We start from the raw sequence: 16,672 nt of genomic DNA, 5'->3' as shown, positions 1-16,672 counted from the left end.
TGAGTTGTGGCTTTCAGTCCTTGTTCTATTCTGTTTCAGTTGCGTTGGTTTTCACACTTGGATGGATTTCCTAATGTTTTTGCCAACTTATTTTGCAGGCTCCAGAAGCCAGTACCCGTGAAGATTTGATAAAGAACCATTATATGGCGAGAATAGTGGAGCTTACCTCTCAGTTGCAATTGGCTGACAGCAAAGCGGTACATTTCCATGCAGAGGTGAGTGAGCAATCAGTTGCCTGTGCAAACAGTGAAGCATTGGCCTGACAGTAAAGACTGGCTGCAAGAATTGTACAGTCATCAGTTTCTATCATGCATAGTTTCCCTCTTGGTTTTTGGAACTCCTGCCACTAAGAATGATCCCCCAACTAAAGCATTGATGTGCTGTAATGCAAATGGGGAAAATAGTGAAAATTAGAACACAGCTCAAAAGTACATTTCCTATGTGATCTTGAATTCCTTGCTCCCTATTTAAAATGGGAAGAATAACCTGTTTTACAGCACTGTTGAGGATGAACAAGACAAGAGTTGCAAAGCTCATTGCATGCTCACAGTTCTTCTTCCCACCTCCTTGTATGTTTATATATCACACAAGGAGCTAGTACAAAGGACCTCTTGTAAGTTGTATATAGGGCTGTGGTAAACCGTGGGACAATGAAACTGTGGATACTGGTCCTGCTGATATAGGGATCCTACTGTACTTGAAATAAGTGCTCATTATTCCCTGTGTGGCACTTGTCCTGCCTCCTTGTACGTTATAAACAGTTTCAGTTATCCATAGTAGATCGTGGCCCTACTGTACACATAGTTCCGCCTTATTTACAGTAAAGCACAGTGTGCAGCAGGAGGATCCAAAATATTCCCAGGAAAGTACGTCTTGGGAATTTACAGGAAGGGATTTATAGGAAGTGGTTGCGTGGAGGATTTCTGGGAAGGAGGGCATTGGTCTAAGGGGCAGCAAGGTACAATGGGCAAAGCCATTTCCTGTGTAGTTGACGATGGGTGGTGCCAAAGAACAGGATATGTCAAGAGACCAATGCACAGGGAGATGAGGAAGAGTGAGGCCGCGGGGAGCCAAGCAAGTGGGCAAAAACCTTGCAGAGACAACTGAAGGGAGGAGGCTGGGAGGCCTTAGCAGAGTATGGGAGGTAGAGATGCAACATTTGACATTCCCAGGAGTGGAGGAATTCTAAGTGTTTGAAACCTTGTGTAGTCAGGTTGATGGCAGAAGTGGCGGTGTGGGAGGGATGAAAGCAGCCAGCTCCTTTCTTTTGTTCAAGAGGAATGAGAACATTAAGGGGAATCTTGAAAGGAGTGAGTGAGTGAGGGAATGACAATTTGGAATAAAACAGCTGACACCATCAGGGGCCAGTTGAGAGGGAGGATGAGAGACCTCAATGAGATGAAGTACCAACAGCAGCCTCTCTGGAATGTAGGAAGCTGTTTTGTTTTTGTTTTTTACTTAGTGAGATCCATGCCTCACCTAGTACAGTGCAGTCAACTGCAATAAGCAGCAGCTGTCCAGGGTTTGAGGCAGGAACTTTTTCCTAGTTCTGCTCGGAGATACCTCAGATTATATGGCAGTCTCTTGTCCAAATATTAATCAGCCTGGAGCTTGCTTAGCTTCTCAAATCAGGAAAGATCAACATGTTCATGATGGTGTGGTGTTAGATAGGTTTCCTCTGAAGTCCCAAGGACCTTAGAATGGCTCCGGAGAGAGAAGACCATAGGCAGTGACTGGCTTGTGTTGAGCAGGCAGCAAGTCCAGGGGGAACAGGAGAAAGGAAGCAAGGATGGGGGATGATGGTAAGAGGTATGCAGTTTGGAGAGAGAGGTTAGTGGCTGCTGTTGTATTTGAAAATGGCATTTCAGACATGACTATTAGGGTAACCTGGTACAGATATGCTCCCATTCACATGCGAGATGTTCAAGGGAACCTTGGAGTTACCAAAATCTCATGGTGGGAGCTGTAGTAGAATAGTTGCCAGGGCAAAGATTCTGGGTAGTAATTTTCTCTATAAAAGATCACCTGAATTAAAGCCAGCATGGTTCTGTGTTTGATTTGGCAGTGCCGAGCACTTGCAAAGCGACTTGCTTTAGGAGAGAAAACGAAAGAGGCCTCCCTGGAAGAGATGAGGCTAGCGAAGCAGAACATCACCAGATTACAGGCAAGTTGGTTTTTAATAACTGAGGATGGGACGGGCATTTCCAAGGGCCTCTGCCCAAATCAGAGGACTCCCTTGCACCCTCCTTGTATACGCTTTGAAGTGGTTAGTGCCATTTCCTCTTGAAATATTTTGGCATGATGAGAGATAACAGTTTTGTTGGAACACTGTCAGGGTAAATGGACCCACTGGGTTGTGAAAAGATGGTTTCATACCTCTCAAGTTCTCCTCGTTCTGCAGGATGCAGCGTCATGCTTTGTTGCCAGAATTGCAGAAATAATTGTAACTTATAATTGCAACTTTAAGATGGTCCTTCTGCCTCTCTTCTTGGGGATCTCATTTTGCCACAGTGGGCTAGAACTGAAGGTTCCATTTCTTTGCCCTTCCAGGACGAGTTGACAACCACCAAAAGAAGTTATGAAGACCAGTTGAGCATGATGAGCGACCATCTCTGTAGCATGACCGAAACTTTATCCAAGCAACGGGAAGAAATAGATACATTGAAGTTGGCTAGTAAGGTATGTAAACCAATGGCTGTGGGCTGGAATTTTGAGTTTCCTGCATTTCCCATCCTTACTTGGTCATTCGGCATAGTTTACTGATGAATAAAAGCATTGATTCTGTTTAAAAGTGCTGAGTCTGTTGTTCCTGTGTGTCGTAATCCGTGGGATTGCTTTTTCCTCCAGAAGAAGCAAACACAGTCTTGCATCAGCTCAGTTTCTGAACAAAGAAAACTATAGTTAGTGAATGTCTTTTAATTCTATATATTTGTCTGATCTTAATTTAAATGCATAGGGTCTCTCGAGGGTTACTTGTGAAGTTCAGTTTTAAAACCACAGAAAAAACTTGATACGCTCTCATTTTGTAAATGACTACATAATTCTTTAGAAAAGAGTCATGCAATAGGGAAAACAAAGTACAAACTCTTGGCCTGTGAACTCACAAAGATATTTGGAAGAGGGGTTCTGCCTTTGGAAAATCCAGCTTGGCTGTTTCTTAATATTTAACTGCATCCAAAGTCCGGTACAGAAGATAGACTAGACAAGGCCCATGCTCAGAAGGCTTGCAAGCAATGACTGAGGGAATTGAAGGGAGTATGAAAGGTGATAGTTATTGATGGCAAAGAAATCCATAGCTGAAAAAATATTATTAAACTCATGAGCGTAAAGAAGAGAAACAGCCTAGCCAGTGGGGATTCTGACCCATCTGTACCAAACAGCATAGGAGCACTTGGAATGGAAGTTGAAGAGTTAGACAAAGGGAACTGCCAGTGTAGTGGTCCTGAATGCCCGTAAAGTTTCTAAATGGTCTTGAGTGAGCCTCACCATCACAATAATAGCATTAAACCAAGAACTGTAGCTCAGGTGTAGGGCACATGCTTAGCATACAGCAGATCTCAAGTTCAGTCCTTCACATGTCTGTTTAAAACATAAGTGGCCCGCTCTCGCCCCCCAAGTGTTCTTGGAGTGCATGTTCCACCAGTCCTGACTGGCATAGCCAATGGTGCATGACTATGGGAGTTACAGTCTTAACATTTGGAAGGCCTCTGTTGCCTACACCTAGTTTGGAAGGATCTCTAAAAGCAAAGGCTGCTTCTTCTGAAATCCTGAAGATTCCCTGTTAGGGGCTAATTGTTTTGAGCTGGAGGGGCCATCAGTCTGACTTGCTTTGGCAGATCTGTATGTTTATTTGAATTTGTAATGGGATGCAAGATGTTCACATGCTTTGGGTAGTCACTTCATTGGAATAGTAATTGTTCCTTACCCTTGAGGTTTGATATTTTGTTGTTGGCACCTGTCTGTTTTTTTTTCTTGGCCACAGACCCTGGTTAGATTGTGATGGCCAGGTTTGCTAGCCTTTACTGGCTTTGTTTCAGCAGCAAGCTGTATGCAGAACTGGAACAGAAGGCAGAGGAAGGTGGAGGTGGCAGAAATCCTGTTGTGCAACTTGGTTCAATGTTGAGTTCTTGGTGCAAGCAATAAACTTTTCTATTCCTCTGCTAGCAAGAGTGGAGCGTTGGTATAGCATAGTATCTTGTTGCACCTTCCCAGGGCATATGCATTATCTCAATCTTCCCGTGTAAATTACTGGAGTGCTGCGTTAGGAAGGAACTGCTCTCCCCATGAGTAGTAATTGGTACAGGCTGTGTTATGGTGGATGGAATACCTAACATGGTGGATAGATCCATTTGTTTATTTTATTTATATTTTGTCTTTCTCCTGGGAATAAGGCTTAAGTGCCAAAGTTTAAAAACGTGTACAGATAAGAGCAGGTACAGGGAAAACAGAGAAAAGATTATAATCGACTTTCTCTCTAATTTTTGGTCCAGCTTGGCGGGGCTCCACCCTCGTTGCATGCACCTCTGCCCGCCTGCCCCACCTGTGACTGCAACCAGAACCAAAAGGGGTTAAACACGGGCTGTAGATGCAGCACTACATAGCCCATACAGCTTAAAGGGAACATGACTATAATGTCTATTTAAAAAAAAAAACACTCAAAAACGCAAAGGCGATTAATTCTAGAAGCAATTTAAATTTTATATTTTAAAAATACAGTGCAATTTGATTCAAGCCCCTTTCCTCAGAATCTTGTCTATTGCTGAAAGCAGAGGGTCTTTGTCTGCTGGAAGAAGAAATAAAAAAAGGAAGGGAGCCATCTAGTTTTACGTGGCCGTAACTTCCCCAGCTTGAGAGCATCTCCCAATAATGGGCTTGGGCGGGAGGGATGAAGGCTACATCTTAAAAATGGAGCAGAAAGTAACGGAGTGTTGGGTAAGTGACTCAACTGGTGGAAGACACTTTAGGAGGTGAGGAGACACAGTCTAGCTGAAATGGACGTGGAGGAACTCGGAGAGTTGACTTTGATAGAGAGGGAAGCTATTCTGCCAATACATCCTGAAAGGCTAGAGCTTGATAATGACAAGCAGGAAGCTTGTTGTTTAGAACAATCAATTCCTGAGTCATCCGTTGTCACATGGGGTTGGTGTGGCGGGGAGAGTTGTAAAGACCTTGCCCTTGGCTAGCGCAGCCGGCTGAATGAAGAGCACTTGAAAACAAATTGCGGGAGAATAAATGGAGACCTCGTCTTTGCAGAAGAAACGGTGGTGGTGCAGCCTTTGCAGCAAAGTAATCTTTTAATGAAACTTCTTATGCATTCTATGCACTATTTCAGTCACCTGCAGAAAACCCCAGGCTGTGAAGCCATTATCTGAAATCCTTCAATTTTTCCCGCAACTGAAATGAAGCCAATGGATTGTAAACAGTACACGTTCTACCCATGATGTTCTGGGTGTGTCTCCAGTGCCTCCCTGTCTGTTTGTGTAACTGTGCAGGGGTCCCATGTACGTGGGGCAATTTCCAAAAAACCTGGAACCACCCATGCTAGTTCTTGAGCCTTGGAGTGATGCTCCTGCAACCCTGACGTTATAAACGGGATGGGGTTCCTGTGAAATATGCCCGTGCCTTTTAGAGGTCATTTTTTTATTGGTCCCATAATCTATGAGAGGCAGGGTTGGTAGGAGATGTCTTTTCACATTTGCAGGAGATGAAGTTTGAAGGAGAACAAGTTCACAGTAATTCTGCATGTCCAGAGTACGTCTGTTTGTTGTTGCTGTTTTTAATGAACTGGTAGCATTTTGGGCAGTGAATAGCTGCATTTTACAGAGTCAGTGTAGACAGTTGTGTGCCAAGCCACACGATACAGGGTGGAAATGATAATGTCTGCACTGACTTCATAACTTGCAGTAATTTCCTACCAAAATTACGCCATTTGTGTTTCGTTGGCAGTAGGATTTTGGCCACTGTCCCACATTTTAAGGAACAATTAAACTAGGCTTAATGATCCAGAGGGTGTGCTGCAGGATGAGACCAAAATATACATTGCAAGAGCTCTAGCATCCAACGATAAAGGAATAGGCAATGATGAAATTAACCTTCCTGATTCTGCCAGGAACTGTATAGGAGTAGAACTCACTCCGCTGGGTGTCCCTGTTGGCAGAGGAGAGCTTGAGATTCGAGCAATTGTGACTTTTTTAAAAAAAGTGGCCACTTTTATGTACTTCTGTTAAATACATTTTTTTTAAAAAGTGGAGTCTTATTTTATTTTTTAAAATGTGTTTTTTTAAAAATTTCAGCATTTGGATGATGTGAAAGACGCAGTCTGTATGATGGCAATTTAAAATCAGCTAAACTTGCACAACAGCTCCTTCACAGCAGTCTTGGGTGCTTGTGTCAGCTGCTACTCCCAGACTGTGTTCCCGAGCACTATCTTTTGGCTTGTAACTAAGACAACGTGTTTGTGGTTTCTGAAGGCCTTGGAAGCTTTTCCTTAATGTCTATTTCCTGAAAGAGCAGGGTGTTTTTTTTTTAACTGAGCTGGCTGGCCAAACCTTTAATCACAGAAACATGAGGACAGTCTGACGCCTGAGGCTTGTCTACGCAGAAACCTCATTACTCATATTTGTAGCAACATGCCTTGCATGGCATGTACTACTTTTTGATCTGTGTGCTCTTACAGTGACTGTCTGAAAAAATAGACCTTTTGTTCACGATACTTGGGTATCCCAAAACATGGTCATTGGTACAGTGGTTCTTGTAGGAGGTTGTTTCTTTGCCACAGATCTCTTATGCGTGGATAGAGAAAAAATCCACAGCATAAACCCCAAAATTGTATCTCTTCTCCCCCCCCGCCCAAAAGGACCACTAATAGGGACTTTATTGATACATGTGGGATGGGATGTTCAGTGGTACAGCACAGCTTTGCATCTAGGAGGTTGCAGGTATGCCGAAAACAATCAGGTGGCAAAGGGTGCCAAAGGCCTTTGCCCAACAATCCGTGGCAGCTAAGAGTGGACTATATGAACACATAAATTCAGAACTTTGAAACATCCTGTGTTTGGACAATGCCTCCCACATTCCAGTGGCATTCATAAATGGCTGGTGAATTCTGGGAGTCACAGCTCCCCCCCCCCAACGAAACTTTGCACAGCGTTGCGTCTTATGCTCTGTGACAACCCCTTGTGCTTTCTCCTTGATCTAGGGGAATTCCAAGAAGAACAAAAATCGATAGTATCGGTGGGCCAGCTGTCCTCTGGATTCTGCTGCTGCACAGAAACACAGATGCTGGAACTGGTATTCAGCTGGCAAAGTGTCTTTTGGCTGGACGCGGCCATAAAGGTGGACATGCCCATTTGTGGGGGAGTTTTTTAGTGTCGTGCGTGGATGTGAGACCACATTGAATGGGGTAATGCAGACCAAACTTTGTGAGGCCAGTAAAGCTGATGGCAGAATGATACACTCTGTGGATAACTTACATAGGAAGTAATAGTAACTTTTTATGTACAATTTGTAATTACTTCTAATTTCCATGTACAAACTTCCAAGATTTTGTATATTTGAGTGTATACTTAGACAAGCAGAACTGGTATTGATGCAGTAGTTGTCTGTTCTGGCCTGTGTTGTTGTTCCTGCCCGTCCATTCGTTTTTGTGGATAAAATGAAATATAAATGCCACAAACCTCAGAACTATGAATATTTTTCAGCTGTGTTTACCTGTGCAGTTATTGTGAAAAGTACTACCAATTCCAGTCTTCTCTTCTACATTAACTTAGAAGATTGCCTGTCCCGGTACATTAATGCAGCTGTGACTAATGCAAGTTTTTATTAATTGTTAACAAACCATTAAAAAGTGTGCAGAAGTGAGCCTTTTTAAATCAAGTGTAGGCCAAAGAAGGAGTTCACTTAAAACTGTGCTGAGCAGTGACATTTTCTCCATTTTTGTTTGTACTGATTGATTTTCATGCAAATGGCTGGCAGAAGTTGGAGAATGATGTGAACAGGAATATTGACAAAAAAGGGTCTTTCACTTTGGCAGGATTGGGATGATACTGGCACTGGATCGTCAGTATCAGCTGGAAGCTCATATACAAATTCAGCCTAAGAAATCACGGAATAAGCAAGGCTGTGAACAAATTACGCCTCGAGACGGGTTGTGCTGCTCAGCTTCATGAGCCTGCCTGTTCCCTAGCACCCATTCACACTCTCAGTTACATTCGCACATGACAGTGTGTTTGATTTTTTGCAACTATGTTCTTCCCCATCTTTGGTTGTGTGCATATGCATATTCCCTAGGTTTCACTTTACTTGTTCCATGTGGAACCGTAGGACACATAGTTCCTGAAAACCAGCAGTTTGTCTGGTGACTAGATTCTGACATTTCTAGCATATCAGCTGGCCCTAGTCTGGTAGCCTTACGAAATTTTGGAATCGTTCAGTTGACACCTCAAGGTGCTAAAATATACTCCTGTTCACATTTTCCCCCCTGCGGGCAGCTTGTTTGTGAAAGCCTGAGGTGATCTCAACACAGTGTTCAGTGGGAGAGCTCCACTTATCTATTCATGAGGTGTTTTACTACTGAAGATTTTCCACACTGAACTACTTCTGTTGTCCTGCAAGAGACGGTAGCTGTCCTACATTTAAAAGTTTACTCAATTGTATCGACCATGTTAATGTGTATTATGAGCATAGAAATAAATATACTGCCTAGAGGTTCTCTTCCCTTGTGAGATTGTTTTGTTTTGGAGGGGGTGTCTGTGATTATGAACATAGCTAGCTGAAGAATGCCCACATCTCACTGGCCTAAGTCCATTTGCTAGTCCCAGCTAGACCAGACACTGTTAATCAGTGGATGTTTGGCTAAGTGTTGGCTTAATATTCGCCAGTGAACTGAAGAAACCTATTCTAGTTGGAACTTATACTGTAATTGGGTTTTGCCATGCTATTCTTTAAGATACATACCTTTTTTTTTTTTGCCAGATTGGGGATAAACTGACAAAATATCTTTGCTCTTGATGATGGGGTGAAGGGATTATTACAAGTCAGTGTATTTTGTTAAAAAAATCTTTTCTGTTAAAGATTGGTGCTACCTTACCAATACAGATGGATGCAAAATGAATGACAAACCAAAAAAAAAAAAAAACCCCATGAACTATGCTGATTTGTAGTTCGGTTTGTGCAAGCTGTTTTGCCGAAATGAAATGAAGCACTGAACTGTTTCCCATGTGGCACTTCAGTTTGCTTCAGCTAAATGGATGTCCCCATCCCCTTCCTGCTGCCCCTTCACCTCTCTACCTGGTCTTGCTGCCTCCTCCAGCCCAGCTTCCCTTCCAGGAGTCAGGCCAACTTTCTCTGTGCAGGCACAATACCTATCAGGCCAACTTTCTCTGTGCAGGCACAATACCTATCAGCTAAAAGGCTGGTGCATGCTCAGAGTCAGTGGCCCTGCTCTCAGAAGAGAAGCCAGGCTGCTGTCTCTGAAAATGAAGGTCAAGTTGCAGGCAGGCAGCAGGAGGGGGGAAGCATTAGGTTCCCCTCCTCCCAGGCCCGAACCACGAACTGCTTCATTTTTCCAGGTTTCGGGGATGGTTCATGGGCAGCCACAAACCACCTAGATTCATTATTTTTCCAATTCGTGCTCATTTCTACTTACCACTGTAAAAGCAAGTGTGACCCTCAATTTACTAAAAGCCATGTTGCACAAGCAATGAGGTTTATTTGATTTTCAAGCAAGTACAGATGCATCCTACAAATGTTAAGGATGATATTCAAAACAACTGGCCATATTCTTCTCTGCTCTGTTCACCTGTCATTCCTAATTCCTGAAATCCTCTGTTCAGAATTTGAGATATTAGAGGAGGGGGAAGGTGAAACATCTGATGGTGGAAGATTCATGAAGAACAGAAATATGGAAATAAAGATTTTTTTCCCATGCATACTGGTTTATATTAGAAAAGGAAATGGTAGCTGGGTGGAAGAATGAATATTTCCAGGGTCAGCAGAGAGCACATCTGCCTTGTCGCTTTGAAGGAGGACAGATGACATGTGCTGCCAACTTGTTCCCTGACTTGTTTACCCCGTGCTTGTCCATCCACACCCCAAGTGGCACATGGGGTAATAGAGTGAAAAAGGCCATTTTGGCTGCTGTTGATTCATTATATGAATCTCTAAATTAATCTGTTTTCAACTCTGGCATCCCCTAGAATTGCAATGTCAATGATCCAGACATTTCTTTGTTCTGTTACTACTATGATTCCATGGGCACAGGCCTCGTTGAGGCGGAGGGGCTTACGCACTTCAGTGAGGTTGAGAGCTATGCTGAAGGGGCTCCCAAGCCAGACAGGTCTCAGCTGAGAAGCCAGACCAACTGTGTCTACCAAACATCAGTTATGGTGCCTTGGACTCAAGAAAAAGAAGAGGAGGATGGTGGTGGTGGTAGTAATAGAACTGTGGCAGGGGTGGGGAGCATTTATTCATGGGCTGCTAAAACGCAGAAGCAACTTGACATCATTGAACACACATTCAGAGACATGTTAGAAGATAAGGGAGCATACAACCTACCAGAAGCTCTTTGGAACACAGGAAGCTGCCTTCTACTGAGGAAAATTAGTAGTCCATCCACCACACCGACACCAAAAGGCAACAGTGGTTCTCCAAGCTTCCAGGTCCCAGTCTGATACTCATAACCACTATACTGTACTGGCTCTCCAATATGCTTCATTTCACTCCTTTGCCACTTCATGCATTGCACACAAATCTGGATAGCCAAGCTCCTTGTGTATAAGCAACATAATTGTGTATAAGGGGATATAAGCATCAGCAGAAGTGCATGCAACTCTTTTGGGAAGGTTTTGGAGATCCACTTTAAAATAAATTGTTGGCTTCTGTCCTGGAGACATGAGAAGAACTATTGCTGTTGCTTTACCGCTTCAGAGTCAGAGTAACACCAAACCAAAGCATCTGAACTCTTATGCATTAAATGGGTGAAAATAAAGAATTGGGAAAAGTAACCATGTATAGAGATCTAGCAATTGAAACACCTTGCTTTGGGATGAAAAAAAAACTTCCGTGCTCCCTGTAGTCATTGGGGCTTTGGGAACATTATCAAGAAATTTCACACAGTGCCATAAGCAGTTGCAGATTCCAGAAATAACATCAACAGAGCTACAAAAAACGGCAATATTAGAAACAGCATATATTCTGCATTGATATTTAAGATAGATACTTAGGTTTTTGGTTACAACTTGTATTTGTTATGTAATACCAGTCAATGTTTTTATAATTTTGATTGCGCCTGGTATTTTTCAATAATTGTAATCATAATAATCATAATCATCTTAGAGCTTCAGAGATGTAAGGGACCCGATGGGTCACTGAATCCACTCCCTGCCAAGGAGATAACAGTGGGGAATTCAATTCCCAACCTCTGGATCTGCAGCCAGAGACCTAAAACACTGAGCTGTCCAGCTTGAATGAAGCCAGATAAAAAAACAGGTGCAGAGAATAATGGACAGGAAGTAATATTATATTATCATGAACAAAATTATATTGAAACATGACTGATTATAAAATACTTTATAAATTACAGTAATAAAAAGTGCAGTACCTGTCTATTAAAATCCTTTTTCTGAGCAACTTATCTGTTGCCCAAAGCCTTCCAGAATAATTAAAGCCTTCGGCGGCTGCTGGTTAACAGATAATAGAGTGAGTGGGTGGGCGGTCTACCCTACCCAACCTCAGAAGAGAGTTCTACAGCCTCAGAGCAGCCACTAAAATAGGCTTATGTTCAAGGGAATGTTCAGAGGCTGTTGGTCTCCCCATGCTTTGCTTTGTCTATTTTAAAATTGCAACACGCCGTGGATTGGTTTGTGTTTTTTCTTTCTTTCTTCCCCATTTGCTTATGTCTGAAAGTGTTTGCTGGCTCTTAAGACTTACTGCTTGGAATGGAATAATCACACTTGTTTTTGACCTTTATCTAGAGGTCGTGATAAGCGTTGTCCTGTATTGATAAACTATTGAAATGAGAGTGGAATTTACAGAGGGCATGTGGTTGGCCTGGAGACTCTTCAATATCAGAATTTTCTAATGTTCATTCCCATTGATATTGACGTATTCTATGCTATTATCAGCACAATCCAATATGTCTGATATTATTGCAGTCCTAAAACTATTTGGGCAATGCTGCTGAAATAAAAGACAAAACTTTCTGGAACAGCTCCCTTTTGTCTGCATGCACTCCTCCTGCATCTCATATCTGAGAGAAAATCTGATCCTTAAATATTTTCCTAATCCATGCATATTAGCATTACTGTACTATTTATTTTTTACTTGACTGGAACTGCTGTTGTCAGATTGACTGTTTTCCTACTTCTGAGAACTGTTTGTGCTCCTCTTATCCAAAGGAAGAAAAAATACTGAAAATTCCTGTGTTACGTCTGGCAAGCTGAGAGACATCTATTGTTCTTGCAAATGAAAAATGAAGTGTTTACAATTAATTATTTCCCTCCAGCTTTATGAATACTCATAACTGCTTCTTGGAATGGGGATGGAAGCCTCAGTTTTTCAAAGTTGCGTGAATTAAGTTAAATTTGGTCTGCAATTTTAAGAGATTAATGAATTCAACCTTAAATTGATTAATCTGTGGGATATAATTGGTGAGTTTCCAAGATGAAGGCATATCTCACTTTTTGGAGACCAGTTTGGCAGTGAAAAATACTAAATATGCATTCTAACAAAAAGCTAATTATAGTGTTGGTTCTCTTGTCTTGTTGATACCTGAAAGGTATATATTGGCATAGTTATACAGGATACAGTTAAACATTATCGGTTAGAAGTAGGAAAAGGGCATTAAGTAATCTTTCATCTTCTGACATCTCAAAAATATTACAAGGATAATGAATGCAGCTTCCTTGTGAGACAAGTTTGAAAAGGAGTGCTTGATGGCAGAAACGCTGACAGACCTTGTAAGAGTGTTCAGTCTGTTAAAGGGGTTTAATGATTTTGAGAACAAGTAACCAAGCAACATTAGTACCATCAGTGAGAGCCAGTTGAATTGTAGTAAGAAGAACACCATGCATCCAGAAGAACTAATCATCAGCATGCTTCAGAGAGTTCCAGGTTTTGTACAAGTATTAAAAAATATTGGGTGGAAAATCCTAAAGGGGACGAATTCAATGGTTACAAAGTGTTGGCTGACCAATTGGGGTTGCCTGAGGTTTTGAGAACAGAAAGTGAAGTTGGAGGGTAAACAGAATGGAGTATCCTGAACAATATTTTGTTGAGAGTCCTCCTTCTAATTCATCTAGTTGTTTATATTATAGTAAACTTGAAGAATCTTGGGATTTGACTTGGAACAGCTGGTATCCCCACTGAAGCACATTTTCAATTACATGGGGAAGGTACTCTTATTCTGTCTTGTGCTTTCTGTTTATTAATGGATCAAGAATTTATGGAACATTGCATGGCTTAAATTTTGTCCCTTTGATAATCCTAGCAGCTTAGCAGGGTCCATAAGGGCATTTTCAGCTAGCAAGGCTACATTCCATATCTATCTAAAAGTGTATAGGAGGAGCACATTTTTTAATCTTGAGCCACTCTGTGCAGATGCTGATCAGGGTGAAAGCCTTTTTCTAAGGAAAATATCCATAGAAACTATAGCTTCCAGGGAAGCTTTGCCACCAAGATAATTTCAGCAGAGCTTGTTAAAATAACTAGTTACTTGTAATGATTCTTTCTTCCAATAAGAGACATACAGCTACATTGCGTTATGAATGCAACGTAAGAAGTATAATGTTACTTATTTTATGGCTTAAATGTAACTTGTAAAGTTACTTTTATAGTCACAGGGATATGGATTTTCTAAACAGAAGGTAAGGAACATCACGTAACTCTGATTTGCTGGGTTATGTGGCTGCCTTAGGCTCAGTTATGGGTGCTGAGGCAATAAGAAGGCAGATGGGAAGAGTGTGTTTTCAAGCACAGGGCAGGACCGTGGCTTGCAGCATTCTGAATATTTTATTATTAAAATAATAATTTCAGTTGCTTCTGAAAAATGAGAAATAGTCATTTTTTAAACAGTCTCACTAAGAGCAACTAATATGGGGATTAGTTGGTTGGAACCATAACAATAGCTTTTTAGAAGTACCTATCAAAACACTGGATCTGAGATTTAGGGGTCTGCATTTTAAATAAGGAGAAAATGTTGGAGCTTCAACATAATCAAGTCTGGAAGAGGAACGTATTAGCTGTTTTGAAGTTTCCCGAGCCCACAGATACTTGGCTAGCAGACATCTTCTACTGCTTTGAGACTCAACTTTTTTTATTTAGGATTTGTTATTCAGGATTACAGTAGTAAAGGTGGTTTCTGTTGGCTTTTCATAGTGCAATCATTAGAATACGCCTAAAAGACTATGGCTAGAAACCTTGAAGGCTGGCCATTCTGGGGTTAACAAATAAGCATTTTATTATTATTGTATCTCACTTCATACACCGCTTTTATTCCCATTGCTTCTTCCACAACGCAGCAATTGTATTTAGTTTCAATACAACTTAATTATTGTAACGTCTTGCACATGCATACTTGTGTAACTTTATGTATCTGAATGTATCTGTATCCGAATGGATCTGTATTAGAAACTGCTTTTACCGTAGACTGACCCTGACTTGGATCTCTTCTGACTCTTGCCACAATCACACCAGGGTGCTAACTTTATAGACACATCCTTGCATATCAAAACACATAGTGCTTTACAGACACATCCTTGCATATCAAAACACATAGTGCTTTACAAACACACCCTTGCATATCAAAACACATAGTGCCTCAATGGCCTTCCATCTGCTAGCTGAGAGATATCGCCCCAAGGAACAGAACACAATACTTTCACTTCCCAAAACAACAGGCCTGCTCAGAGGGCAATTAAGGAGATAATTGGCACCCTTGGTATGCGTAGGGAGGAAGCTAAGGCACTTCCATCTTGACACCAAGGGAAAAGCTGTTACTTGAAGGCCACCATATACAATGCAACAATAAACAAAACGACATAGATAACGAATATCTGGGTACTGTCAAATCAGACACATAGTCGCCATCTGAGTAATTCATAACCTTAAGGCCAAGGGGGCATGCGTATCATATGCACATTCAGGTATAGCCAATAAGTCAGACCCACAGAACATTTAGGGCCAATGGGCATAGAGATCCAAAGTTTCGGGTTCAGGACACCAATCAGAATCTAACTGTTTATGGCCCTTTGTGTGTATCCCTATAAAACATCTATGCACCCGTACTTCGGGGCTCTTCTCTGCTTTTAAGAGATTGGGCCCTAGCTGTGTAATTTAATAAATAATTGGCATCCTATACAGCTGGTTGTCTCGTGTCTTAGTCTGCTGCCTCTGCCGGAGAATCAACCCGATTTTCAGGGTTAACAACCTATTGGGATATTGGTCCAGAGTAAATGAAATCAAGTAAGTCATGGCACCAACTTGCACTAATTAACAAGGTAATAGTTTCATACTTGCTTACATGCCAGTTGTGTGACCAGACACATGATCATCCCCTTGTTAATTAATGCTTTCATTATTCCAGAGTACTTTCATGTATTCCAGAGTAAAATCCCTATAGAACTGTGGCCACTGAATCAAATAACATTTCCTTCTCTCGCCACCAACCTTTGTAGGGTTAGTGAAGATTTAGACTGGAGAAAGACTAGAGGCAATAAACCCTCAGAACTGCTTTCTAGGTTTGAAAACACCTCCGGCTTGATGCTGTGACGAGACAGCAGGAGGAGGATGGAGCTCCGTCCCCTGGGCTGAATTCTGATCTGCTTGGGACCCCCCAGGGGGTTAAAACCACTTCAAAGAGGTGGTGAAATGGGGGAGAAGCCTGTTGATCATAGGGGGGAATGGGTTACCCATTTGATCCAGGAAACTCCCCAATCAACCAGTGGGTGGAAACAAGCAGCTGAACTAGCTTGCTTGCAAGTTGTCGGCAGCCAGCAATTGAGAAGCAATAAATCAGGTAATTAATATTGTGTTACCACTGGGTGAGAATTTTTTTTAACTGTACTGCTTTATGACTATCCCTGGACGAGACAATCCCTACAACAGAAATATGATTGAGCATCGGTGAATCTGGAGAGAGGAAAGAGATGCAAAAAGACACAAAGAAAATAAATTGGACATTAATTAGACAAATTAAATTATACTTCAAGGATGGAAGTTTGGTATTTGTCGTTAGAAAGTTAAGAATCTTTCTCTTAAAACTGTCATTAGTAACAACTCTGGGAAACTAAACTTGTTTATGTTATTTATTTATTTATTTATTTAATTTATATCCCGCCTATCTAGTCGTGGTGGACTACTCTAGGCGGCTATCTAAAGAGCTGGCAATAGCCTAGAACAATGACCTTGAATACTTTATGGCTGTTTGGAATTCCATTTATTTTTGAGGAATGAATTGAAATACAGATAAATTAACCCTAGAAAGCCTAATCCAGCCAAAATGGAACTTTAAAACTCTATCCTGGGTTCTGAACTTGATTGGAGCACAGGCTGAGACAGAATCAATATTGGAATGGATTGCTTCTGGAGCTGGATTACAAAAGACATCAGGGCATGAACACAAACATTGAGTGAACTATTTGGTGAGAAGCATCCTTGAGCCTTTAGATGGGGAAAA

The 16,672-nt window shown here is 41.6% G+C and overlaps 1 protein-coding gene across 2 annotated transcripts in view; it reads left to right on the top strand.

Annotated features, from left to right (window-relative positions):
* Positions 1-8,710, top strand: part of PPP1R21 (protein phosphatase 1 regulatory subunit 21) — a 54,502-nt gene extending 45,792 nt beyond the window's left edge. For both annotated transcript variants that reach the window (XM_072987961.2, XM_072987967.2), the window contains exons 19-22: positions 99-215; positions 2,066-2,164; positions 2,551-2,679; positions 7,199-8,710. In XM_072987961.2, the coding sequence (XP_072844062.2) occupies positions 99-215; positions 2,066-2,164; positions 2,551-2,679; positions 7,199-7,228 (375 nt within the window). In that variant the 3' untranslated portion in view covers positions 7,229-8,710. The remainder of the gene's footprint in view (positions 1-98; positions 216-2,065; positions 2,165-2,550; positions 2,680-7,198) is intronic.
* Positions 8,711-16,672: the final 7,962 nt, after the last annotated feature.

The sequence above is a fragment of the Pogona vitticeps genome, chromosome 1, assembly GCF_051106095.1.
Source record: "Pogona vitticeps strain Pit_001003342236 chromosome 1, PviZW2.1, whole genome shotgun sequence".
Classification (NCBI taxonomy): domain Eukaryota; kingdom Metazoa; phylum Chordata; class Lepidosauria; order Squamata; family Agamidae; genus Pogona; species Pogona vitticeps.
Note: the sequence above shows the minus strand (reverse complement) of the source record. Positions and strands in the feature narration are given on the sequence as shown.